The 12,562-nt window shown below is 39.1% G+C and overlaps 1 protein-coding gene across 3 annotated transcripts in view; it reads left to right on the top strand.

The window, feature by feature from the left end:
* Window positions 1-12,562, top strand: part of MYOM1 (myomesin 1) — a 194,559-nt gene that overhangs the window by 146,622 nt on the left and 35,375 nt on the right. For all 3 annotated transcript variants that reach the window (XM_074383712.1, XM_003924808.4, XM_003924809.3), the window contains one exon: window positions 11,576-11,732. In XM_074383712.1, the coding sequence (XP_074239813.1) occupies window positions 11,576-11,732 (157 nt within the window). The remainder of the gene's footprint in view (window positions 1-11,575; window positions 11,733-12,562) is intronic.

Genomic DNA, 12,562 nt, shown 5'->3' with positions numbered 1-12,562 from the left:
TCATGTAAAACACTTTATATGAGAAAGAATTATCATATCAGATTACAAAATGTATAGGAAGGTGAACAGTTTACTGTGATTTTATTTAAGCTTTCAAATTTTGTTTGTTTGTTTTTATCATTTTTGTGGGGAGGGGAGAGAAAAGTGGAAGGAAGTGAATTAGTTTCCAAATAGATCGTTTTAGTCCTGAGCTGCACCTGAACCCATTTACATCCTGGGAGTTATTGGCAAGCCTTGAGGGACCGTTGGAATGCTGTCTTGGTTCTGTAATCTCAACACTTTGGGAGTCCAGATAGGAGGATCACTTGATCCCAGGAACTGGAGATCGCCCTGAGCAACATAGTGAGACCTGTCTCTATTAGAAAAGAATAGGAAAGAAAAGAAAAAATGATAATGTAAAATGAGATCCGTTACCATCCGTTATCTCTGTGTCTGTATTAAGGATTTGCTTAGGGTTGAGGAGCTGACTAGACAACTCTTCTTAAATCCTTTTTAGGCAACAACAACTCTCTCATGTTTTATACCTGCATCTCCTGACATCTTAATTAAATTCTTCATAATCATGAGCAAGTCATGATCATTTCTGAGGTTGTTTCTGAGAAAATCTAAGTGATGCCAAATTTTGGTCCACTTTTCAGTCCAACTTTGTGGGAAAGTGGAATGGCCTCTTATCTGGATAAGAATACCCACAAGGGCCGGGTGCGGTGGCTCAAGCCTGTAATCCCAGCACTTTGGGAGGCCGAGGTGGGTGGATCACGAGGTCAAGAGATGGAGACCATCCTGGTCAACATGGTGAAACCCCGTCTCTACTAAAAATACAAAAAAATTAGCTGGGCATGGTGGCACGTGCCTGTCATCCCAGCTACTCAGGAGGCTGAGGCAGGAGAATTGCCTGAACCCAGGAGGCGGAGGTTGCGGTGAGCCGAGATGGCGCCATTGCACTCCAGCCTGGGTAACAAGAGCGAAACTCCGGAAAAAAAAAAAAAAAAAAAAAGAATACCCACAAGGACTGCTTTACTTTGATAGCAGAACATCAAACTTGCTTCCTGCCCATTAATTATCAGAACCATGTTAATCATCAATCAACTTGAGAGAATATGCCTCTTTAGGCATTTCTCAGTTCAGCCATGAACTAATTGACAGGAGCTCATCTCTTGGAAAAACCTCAGCTAAGCTGTGGGACATTCTGAAAAGAAAATTTGGCCAGGTACGGTGGTTCATGCCTATCTATCATCCCAGCACTTTGGGAGACCAAGCGGGCAGATTACCTGAGATCAGCGGTTTGAGATCAGCCTGGCCAGCATGGTGAAACCCCATCTCTACTAAAAATACAAAAAAATTAGCTGGTTATGTGGTGAGCATCGTAAGCCCAGCTCCTCAGGCTGCCAAGGCAGGAGAATTGCTTGAACCTGGGAGGCAGAGGTCACAGTGAGCCAAGACCACACCACTGCACTGCAGCCTGGATGACAGAGCAAGACTCCATCTCAAAAAAAAAAAAAAAAAAAAAAAAAGAAGAAGAAGAAGGAAAATGTGAGGAGGATGTTATAGGTAGATTTTTCCCTTGGGCTTTTTCTGTGACATTGTACCAAGTTAATCTTCACAAGGCACTGTCTCGTGGGTTAGCCTGGGGCATGTTAGAAATGCTGAAATGCTGCCACTGGCTGGGCGCAGTGCCTCACATCTGTAATCCCAGCACTTTGGGCAGCTGAGGCAGGCGGATCACAAGGTCAGGAGTTCAAGACCAGCCTGGCCAATATGGCGAAACCCCCTCTCTACTAAAAATACAAAAATTAGCCAGGTGTGTTGGTGCGTACCTGTAAGCCCAGCTACTTGGGAGGCTCCACCCTCCAGGAGGTGGAGGTTGCAGTGAACTGAGATTGTGCCACTGCACTCCAGCCTGGGTGACAGAGCAAGACTCCATCTCAGCAGAAAAAAAAAAAAAAAGAAAAAAGAAATGCTCTCATTGCTTTGTAGGCTAATATATCAGCTTTGGTTTTGCTAGGGCATCTCTAAAAAGAATTATCCATTTGAATATCATGTATCTTTTGTTAAATTGCAATAGAATTTTTTGTCTACTATGTACAGGATCCTTATTTAAATAATTCTATAATTCCTTTTAGATTTCAATATGTGAAAAAATTGCCCCAGATAAACATGTCTATTTCCTCTAATATAAATAGAAAGCTATAACCCTACATGTCCTTCCTTTTCAGATGCAAAAAAGCTTCCTAGCTTATTTTTGTTTTTCCTGCTTTTAAATTTTCCAAGAGATATATTTCATTTTAAACTCCTACTTTCTCACATTAGTTCCTTGCTGTCCCAAGTAATTTCTTTAAAGTATTTCCCCAAAATATCTTTCTTCTCTAAACCCAAGGTGAAGAAAGTCTATTTTTTCTCCAAAGTCAACATCAATTTACTTTCCCATTATAGGCATCTTTTTAAAATGCCTTTATTCAAAGGACTATGTTAACAAATTAATTAAAACCAAATGGTAACAGAAGGCTTTGAGCTTGAGGCCAGGTGTGGTGGCTCACGCCTGTAATCCCAGCACTTTGGGAGGTCAAGGCAGGTGGATCACTTGAGGTCAGGTCTTCAAGACCAGCCTGGTCAACCTGATGAAACGCCTTCTCTACTAAAATATGAAAATTAGTGGGTTGTGGTGGTGCATGCCTGTAATCCCAGCTACTCAGGAGGCTGAGGTGGGAGAATTGCTTGAACCTGGGCGGGGCAGAGGTTGCAGTGAGCCAAGATCACGTCACTGCACTCCAGATGGCAACAGAGCAAGACTCCATCTCAAAAAAAAAAAAAAAAAGAAAAGGCTTTGAACTTGAAAAGCCATATTATAAGAGTGTGATAGCATCCACATTGTAATTCCTGTGACAAATAGGAAAGGAGCCATAATTTGTTGCATTTGCATACTCTGTCTTACATTTACATTATTTGACATTGTAAATGACATTAGTTTAAGTGCATTCTTTCTTTGAAATATTATTTTGACTAAACATTTTCCAAGGAGAATTGCAATGGAACTCCAGAAATATGCTTAAAGAACTAGTATCTGAAATATTGTGAACAAATTTGATTTTTTTTAAAGCTTGAGATTACGATTACTTTTTGAATTATACTTTCCATCAGTTGGCATCACTGATTTGTTAAGGAGAGCCTGGGTAACACAGTGAGACCCCACCTCTTCATAAAATAGAAAATTGGCCAGGAGTGGTGGTACATGCCTGTAATCCCAGCTACTTGGGAGGCTGAGGCAGGATGTTTGCTTGAGCCCAGGAAGTTGAGGCTGCAATGAGCCATGATTGCACCACTGCACTCCAACTGGGAGACAGAGTGAGACTCTGTCTCAAAAAATTTGTCAAGAAGGAGATCTAGCTTCAAATTCTGAGTATAAAATTAAGTAGGAAACCCACTGCCACTAGTATATTTTCTTTGTTAGTGTAATTGCCCATTGGGTTCTCCCTTCCCACTGCACAAACAAAATCAATCCACTGTGACTGCAGCATTGCAGTTGAGAAAGAGTTTAATTGACAGGCCAGCTGAAGTGGAAGACTTATCAGTCAAATCAGTCTCCCTGAAGGCTCAGAGGCTGGGGATCTTTGGTAGGTGGGGGCTAGGGAATGGGTGCTCCTGATTGGTTGGGAATGAAATCATAGGGCTGTGGAAAATGGTCCTCATATGTTGAATCCATCTCTGGGTGGGGCCACAGTTAGTTGAGTCACAAGTCATGAGTCTGGCTGGAGTCGGTCTGAAAAACATCTAAAAAAAACAATCTTAGGTTTTATAATACTGTTGTTATCTATAGGAGCAATTGGGAAGCTCACAGATCTTGTGACCTCTGGCCGCATGACATCTAAGCAGTAAGGGATCATAGAAACTACACCTGTCTTGTATCTTCTTATTAGTGGTTTCAGCCCCTGAAAAGAGAGGAGGACTATTGTCATTCTGGCTTTCAAGTTAAATTATATACTAAACTTCTCTCAAAGTTGGCTTAGACTATACCCAGGAATGACCAAGGGCAGCTTAGAGGTCAGAAGCAAGATGAAGTCAACTGTGTTATAATTTTGCAAAGGCAGTTTCATCAGTGATTTTATTTCCTCTCACCTCTTTATCAAAATAATGGTGTTATACTTCAGCTTTAATAAGGTTCCAATAAAATCAATGTCACAATCTTAAACTGCCATTTATCTTTTTTTTTTCTTTTTTTTCCCCCTGAGATGGAGTCTCACTCTGTCACCCAGGCTAGAGTGCAGTGACATGATCTGAGCTCGCTGAAACCTCTGCCTCCTGGGTTCAAGTGATTCTCCTGCCTCAACCTCATGAGTAGCTGGGATTACAGGCGCACGTCACCACGTCCAGCTAATTTTTGTATTTTTAGTAAAGATGGGGTTTCACCATGTTGATCAGACTGGTCTTGAACTCCTGACCTCATCTGTCTGTCTTGGCCTTCCAGAATGTTGGGATTACAGGTGTGAGTCAACGTGCCTGGCAGCATTCATCTTTTAAAGCTGTTTGTTTGTTTGTTTTTCTCAGTCCAGTCCCTGGCCTGTGTAAATATGTAAGGGAAATATAAAAGACATTTGTAGAATTTGACCCTATTCTCAATAAACTAAACAACCAATGCAACTTTCTGAAAAATAAAAATCCAATTAAATAATCCTCTTAGCAAGTTTTATTTTTTAAACCTTAAGTGCCAAATATAGTTTTAACTGTTTTTGTTTCCTTTATTGTTCATTTATTTAATAAATCCACCAGTAGCACCCACAATTGTGTGTCCATAAGTTGAAGAACTGTTCCTGCCTCTCTTTTCCACCCACTACAGATATTGCTTATGATATACTGATTTGACATAAAAGCTTCACAGATAAGGAAAACTCTTAGATACTGGTTGATATTACCAATAATCCTTACCTCTTTGGCTCTCTCCTAGCAATTACTTGTTTCTTTTTGCTTTTGTTTGGAGACAGGGTCTCATTTTGTCACCCAGGCTGGAGGGCAGTGGCATGATCATTGCTCACTGCAGCCTTCATCTCCCAGGCTCAAGTGATCCGCCTTCCTCAACTTCCCTGGTAGCTGGTGCTACAGTTGTTAGCCACCACAACCCACTAATTTAAATTTTTTTTGTAGATACAGAGTCTCATTTTGTTGCCCAGGTTGGTCTCAAACTCCTGGGGTCAGGCAATCCTCCTGCCTTGGTCTCCCAAAGTTTTGGGATTACAGGTGTGAGCCATTGGGCCCAGCCAATTACCCAATTTTAAATTACAATTTTTAATGTAAAACTTCAAAAAAATTTCACATTGTTTTCTAAAAGTATAAATGATCCCATTGTTTTCTAAAAGTATAAATGATCCCATTTCTTATGTTACAACTCACTATAAGGTAATGATATATCACTCATAGATTTTTGTTTCCAGTGAGTCGTACGTCATTTTTGAAATGCAGATGTGGCTGGGACCTAGGGAAATAACATATTTTATTTAAAAAGGCAAACAAACAACATCTTTTGTTTCATTTTATATTTTCACAAAAGATCTCAAAGTGCTTTACAAAGATTTATTTTTCAGAATACAATTATCCTTTTTTAACCTGGGAGATCAGTTGCAGGACCCCCTGTCCTGGTCACATACCAAAATCCAGGAACACTCAAGTCCCTTTATAAAATGGCATAATGTATGTATATAACCTACAGACATCCTCCTTTATACTTTAAATCATCTCTAGCTTACTTACAATACCTAATATGATATAAATGCTATGTAAAGAGTTGTGATACTCTATAGTTGTTAAGTCTGCGTTGTTTTTATTGATGTGTTGTCATGTTTATTGTTTGTTTTCCAAGTATTTTTGATCCACAGTTGGTTGAATCCATGGTTGCAGAACCCATAGATATGAAGGACCAACTGTACTTCAATGATTCAGCTCTGTATTCTTTGCTCAGTATCTGAGGCAACTGAGACAAAAACTAAACAGGATTTTCTCCCTTCCTTCCTTCCTTCCTTCCTTTTTTCTTCCTTTTCTTCCTTCCTTCCTTCTTTCCTCCCTCCTCCCTCTCTTTCTTACCCTTCCTTGCTTCCTTTCTTTCTTTTTCTTTTTTTTGAGAAAGAAATAAAGAATAATAAGAAAAATAATAAAGAGGAAGAAAGAGAAAGAGCAAGAGGGGGAGAGAATGGAGGTATTGCTTTATTGCCCGGGCTAAAATGCAGTCTAAATATGGGTATGCCTATAATTGTCCTTAATAATGGAGACATAAAAGAAAATGAGGGAAGAGAATAACAAACAAGGAGCCAACCAACATTTCACTTAAACTTCTAAGTTGATATGATGTGGTACTGATAAGAGTGTATATTTTGTGTATTTAAAGTGGAGAGTTCTATAAATATTAATTATGTTTACTTGTTCCAGATCTGAGTTCAAGTCCTGGATATCGTTGTTAATTTTCTGTCTCATTAATCTGTCTAATATTAATGTTGAAGTCTCCCACTATTATTGTGTGGGAGTCTAAGTCTCTTTATTAGTCTTGTATGTCTGGGTATTCCTGTATTGGGTGCGTATATATTTAGGATCTTTAGCTCTTCTTGTGGTTGCATTGATCCTTTTATCATTATATAATGTCCTTCTTTGCTTCTTTTGATCTTTGTTGCCTTAACGACTATTTTATCAGAGGCAAAAATTGTAACTTCTGCTTTTTATTTATTTATTTTTGCTCTCTGTTTGGTTGGTAAATCTTTCTCCATCCCTTGTTTTGAGTCTTTGTGTATCCTTGAATGTGAGATGGTTCTGGATGCAGCATACTGATGGGTTTTAGTTTTTTATCCAAATTGCCTGTCTGTCTTTGGATTAGGGGATTTAGTCAATTTAAATTTAGAATTAATAATGATATATGTGAGTTTAATACTGCCATTTAATATTAGCTGGCGATTTTGCCCATTAGTTGATGTAAATTCTTCATTATATTGATGCTCTTTACTTGTTGGTATTTTTTAGAAAGGCTGATACTGTTTATTCCTTTCTACGTGTAGTGGTTCTTTCAGAAGCTCTTGTAAAGCAGGCTTGGTGGTGATGAAATCTCTGAGTGCTTGGTTGTTCACAAAAAACTTTATTTTTCCTTCACTTATGAAGCTTAGTTTGGCTGGATGTGAAATTCTTGGTTGAAAGTTCTTTTCTTTAAGGATGTTGAATATTGGTCCCCACTCTCTTCTGGCTTGTAGGGCTTCTGCTGAGAGATCTGCTGTAAGTTTGATAGGCTTCCCTTTGTGGGTAACCTGACCTTTCTCTCTGGCTGTCCTTAGTATTTTCTCCTTCATTTCAACCCTGGTGAATCTGACGATTATGTGCCTTGGAGTTGCTCTTCTTGAGGAATATCTTTGTGGTGTTCTCTGTATTACCTGGAGTTGAGTATTATCCTGCCTTACTAGGTTGGGAAAATTTTCCTGAATAATGTCCTGAAGCGTATTTTCCAGCTTGGATTCATTCTCTTCGTCACATTCAGGTACACCTATCAAGCGTAGATTAGGTCTTTTCAAATAGTCCCATATTTCTTGGAGACTTTGCTCGTTCCTTTTTATCCTTTTTTCTCTAATCTTGTCTTCTTGTTTTATTTCATTGAGTTGGTCTTCGACCGCTGATATCCTTTCTTCTGCTTGATCAATTCGGCTGTTAAAACTTGTGCATACTTCACATAGTTCTCGTGTTGTGTTTTTCAGCTCCATCAATTCACTTATTTTCCTCTCTAAATTGTGTATTCTTGTTAACATTTCGTCAAACCTTTTTTCAAAGTGCTTAGTTTCTTTGGATTGGGTTAGAACAAGTTCTTTTAATTCACAGAAGTTTCTTATTATCCACATTTTGAAGCCTGCTTCTGTAATTGGAACACACTCGTTCTTCATCAAGCCTTGTTTCGTTGCTGATAAGGAACTGTGATCCCCTGCTGAGGAAGAGGCGTTCTGATCTTGGGTATTCTCAGCCTTTTTTGGCTGTTTTCTTCCCTTCGTTGTAGATTTATCCATCTGTGGTCTTTATAATTACCGTCTTTGTAATTGGGTTTCTGAGTGGATGTCCAACTTATTGATTCTCAGCACCGAAATCTGAGCAATCCACTGCGCCGACTAAATCAGCGGCGTTAAGATTGGTGGTGCTTTTCTGATTCTGCACGAAGAACTGACGCTCCGAGGCGCTGGCAAAACTGCCTCGCCGGTCACAAGAGTCGTGCTGGCAACCCGTGGGGCTCCTCCGCTGGGAATCTCCTGGTGCGTGAGCAACAAGAATTCATGTGAAGGTGTGGCGTCCTCTTATTCTTTGCGTTTTCACTGGGAGCTACAATCCTGAGCTGCTAGTGATCAGCCATCTTGGATCTCTCCCCTTCCTTTCTTTTCTCTCTCTTTTTCTTTTTTCTCTCCTTCTCTCTTTCTCTTCTTTCTTTCTCTCTTTCCTTCTCTCTTTCTTTCTTCTCTCTCTCTCTCTTTTCTTTTCTTTCCTCTTTTGCCTAGGCTGAAGTGCAGTGGTACAATCTCAGTTTACTGCAACCTCCACCTCTCAGGTTGAAGTCATTCTTGTGCCTCAGCCTCCCAAGTACCTGGGACTACAGAAGTGCACCACCACATCTGGATAATTTGTATAGTTTTAGTAGAGACAGGGTTTCACCTTGTTGGCCAGGCTGGTTCCGAACTCCTGGCCTCAAGTGATCCTCCCTATAACAATCCTCAAGTGTTGTTATAGGGTGAGAAGCTATCTGCTTCTATAGTAAATAATGTTTGTGAGGCTACTTTTTAGTTTTTCTCCCTCTTCTCTTGATGTCATTTTCTTTATTCTTAATGCTCCTGCTCATGGTAGCTTCTTACTTCCTTTTTTTTTTTTTTTTTTTTTTTTTTTTTTTTTTTTTTTGAGATGGAGTCTCCCTCTGTTGCCCAGGCTGGAGTGCAATGATGTGATCTCGGCTCACCGCAACCTCCGCCTCCCAGGTTTGTAATTCTCCTGCCTCAGCCTCCTGAGTAGCTGGGATTACAGGCATACACCACCACACCCAGCTAATTTTTGGTCTCACCAAGTTGATCAGGCTGGTTTCAAACTCCTGACCTTGTGATCCACCTGCCTCGGCCTCCCAAAGTGCTGGGATTACAGGCATGAGCCACCATGTCCAGCCTACCTCCCTCTCTTTTTTTAATCTACTGAGGGAAACTTTTTTTAAACCAACTAGGCTTGTGAGAATTGTTTCAAGCAAAGTAAAAAAGGCTCCAAAGCTGGGCACAGTGGCTCATGTCTGTAATTGCAGAAATTTGGGAGGCCAAGGTGGGTGGATTACTTGAGCTCAGGAGTTCGAGACCAGCCAGTAAAAATGATGAAACCTTGTCTCTACAAAAAATGCAAAAAATTGGCTGGGTGCAGTGCCATACACCTGTGATCCTACCTACTCGGGAGGCAGAGGTGGGAAGATCACCTGGGAGGCCAAGGCCACAGTGAGCCAAGATCTTGCCACTGTACTCCAACCTGCATGACAGAGTGAGACCTTGCCTCAGAAAAAAATCCCAAGTCTCTGTAATTCTCCAGCGAGTGTGCAGCACACTAGTGTGTGGGCTTTGTCACATCAGAACTGGTATTAGAGCTTATTTGTCTTGTTTCGTAGTTTTGGGCAATGTTCCAAATGGGTGAGGTGTTACAGTACAAAAGTTATCTATAGCATTGAGAGAATGCAAAGCTGATTAAATTGTCCATATTCTTTCAGTTTTGTGGTGATATTGTTTTCAGAAAAGTCAAATATTTTATTTTAACATAATCAAGATTCTTAATATTTTTGTTGTGAGCTTGTCATACATCTAATGTAATAAACAGCAAGCATATGGATGATTCACTTCCTTTTAAAAAGGAATTGCAGATATAACAATGAATGATTGATATGAGCAATCTGTCATGCTTCCAAAATAGATAATATGCAAAAAGCAAGATTACCTCACTTCTTTTCTCTTTGCAACAATACAGATAGACAAAAATTTCTGTTTATAGTCTTTCTGTGACTCAGTCACACAAACTGTATAATATGGTGTAACCACAACACTCTTTACTGTTAGCCTTTCCTTAAGTTTTAATAAGAGCATTTGTTCAACATATATTACACGAAAATAGAATGTGAGGATTAGTCATGTGTTATCAGGAATAGAAATAAAATATGGTCTGCAACTTACAATGGAATACATGTAGCCCTTTAAAAGTAACATATGGTGGACAATTCACTTAAGGAATAATTAAGCCTTTAATTGATTGTTATTTCAGTTTATCTATGTAACCAAATATGAAAATAGCCCATTGTTGAAGAAAAAGGAATTTTAAAAAGTTTTCTAGAACCAGTCTTCTCTAAGCTTTGCATGTGCTAACAATTACTTTTCGGAAGTTTCTAGTTGAAGCACACGCTGCCATCTGTAGGGACACAAGTTAGATCAACTGTCAGGCTCAGGAGCCCAGATGACCCTGCCAGGCGCCATTTGGGCACTGGTTTCCTCTTGGCCTTCCCTTGGGAGAACGTTTGTAATTTTTTTTCCACTAACAAGTTTTATTGGACTGTAGGCCAGGATGTTGGCCTCTTATGATACACTCTAGAGAGAAAACATTCAATTCCTTTGGAAGGTTTTTATGCTTTTTAAAAAACACAGCTGTACTTTCTGTGATTAAATATAATATATGTTTAAATATATTTTTCCTAATCTACTGAAACAAACCAAGTTTAGACTGGCAATTGAATGAGTATAAATTTGAGTAGAGCATTTTACTCCTTTCAACTGAATTTAGGCATAGATGTGAATGTTTCATATGCTCTACAAATTTTCCTTGAATTCTCTATTAGGTGCAGGTGCAATTTATCATAACTCTCAAAAATAGAATAACTCAAAACACTAACTGAATTTTTTAAATCTAAAACCAATCTTCTTGAAAGAGCTGAATCTCTTGAAACTTATTTCCATTTAAATTTCCATGCAGTTCAATAATAGTCATTTCTCAGTTGCTGTCACTCTAATCTAGAGGGACATCTTTAAATTGATTTATGGTTATGTGATCCACAGAGCAGGCATCTATATGTTTCTCCACTCTTAAATGACTTACAGACTTTGAATATGTGAATATAGGCAATTCTTAGTCTCTCTACTTTCTCCCATTCCATTTCCCTTTGGGTTCTTCACTGCTATCTACGCTTTCCTGATGACTGATTGCATGTGGATATTATTGAAGCAAAAGTCATGAATTAGGGCCTGATAAGACATTGATTTTCCCTTTTCCCAAAGCTACCCTGTCTCGTTATTGCAATCAATCCACTCCCATAACCGTACCATCAGTCACATCACAAACAGTACTGTCCATGGTGTTGACTCTACCTAAGAAATGTGATGCATTCATCTAATTTCGTGTCATGGCATAAAAGTTGAATGGTAGAGTAGGACTGTCCACCCACGTGAGCAGTGAAGCTTTTCCCTGACCTGGGCTCAGGGCTCTACTTTAGGGCTAAAGTGAAGGATCTCAAAGTAACAAATTCTTACTTGGTTGCTTTCCTCCATGAAGTATCAGTGCCTTCTTTTTTATCTTATAGGAACCAAAGAGGTTGTTGTACATGTGGATGATGACGGAGTCATTTCATTGAACTTTGAATGTGATCAGATGACCCCAAAGTCCGAGTTCACCTGGTCCAAAGATTATGTATCCACTGAAGACTCTCCACGGTTAGAAGTCGAAAGCAAGGGCAACAAGTAAGGACTATGTCCATCACAATATGGGTTTCCTTTTCACTACAGAATGAGATAAGCTTTTTGATTCCACTTAAGTTGCTTGGAATAAGAGGATGAAGTCATATGTATTTTATATCTGGTATTGTAGAAAATAATAACCAACTTAAACCTTAAAAGTAATCATCCTCGACTGGCTCATTGGCTCACACCTGAGATCCTAGCAACTTGGGAAACTGAGGCAGAAGGATCACTTGAGCTAGGTATTTAAGACCAATCTGGGCAACATAGTGAGACCCCATCTCTAATAAAATAAAACAATAGTAATAACCCTTAGAAAGTACTTTTTACATTATTCCATTTAAAGTGCTTTCTTATTTATTGTCTCATTTATGTTGTTAGAAACATTTGATTGACATGAAGATCAGCTTTAAAGATGATTCTCATTATTTATGAAATTTTGAAATATTAATGATGAGGATACTTATAGGGGGCTAGGTAGAACTTGCTGGCTCAAGTCATGGTAAATTAAATGGATTGAGGATAATCTCTTCTGCTTTTTTCACCAGCACTCATGAGTGACACAATAGTACATAGGGAAAAAGCTCTATACAGAAGCACAAGATCAATGAGCTCTAGGCCCAGCTCTAACAGGAGCTGGCTACATAACCTTGGGCAGCTATTTAATTTCCATAAACCTCGGATTCTTTTTTCTATAAAATGAGGGTGGGGAGAATGGAGGAATTGTATGATCTATCATTTCTGTTGAGCTCCAAGATTTTGAGTGTTCTTTTTACTTTGCTTTACAGTAAAAACTTATCAAGCTTTATATTTTCATAGTGTCAATCACATTG

Source organism: Saimiri boliviensis, chromosome 13, assembly GCF_048565385.1.
Source record: "Saimiri boliviensis isolate mSaiBol1 chromosome 13, mSaiBol1.pri, whole genome shotgun sequence".
Taxonomy (NCBI): domain Eukaryota; kingdom Metazoa; phylum Chordata; class Mammalia; order Primates; family Cebidae; genus Saimiri; species Saimiri boliviensis.
The sequence above is the reverse complement of the archived record's forward strand: the minus strand, read 5'-3'. Positions and strand labels throughout refer to the sequence as shown.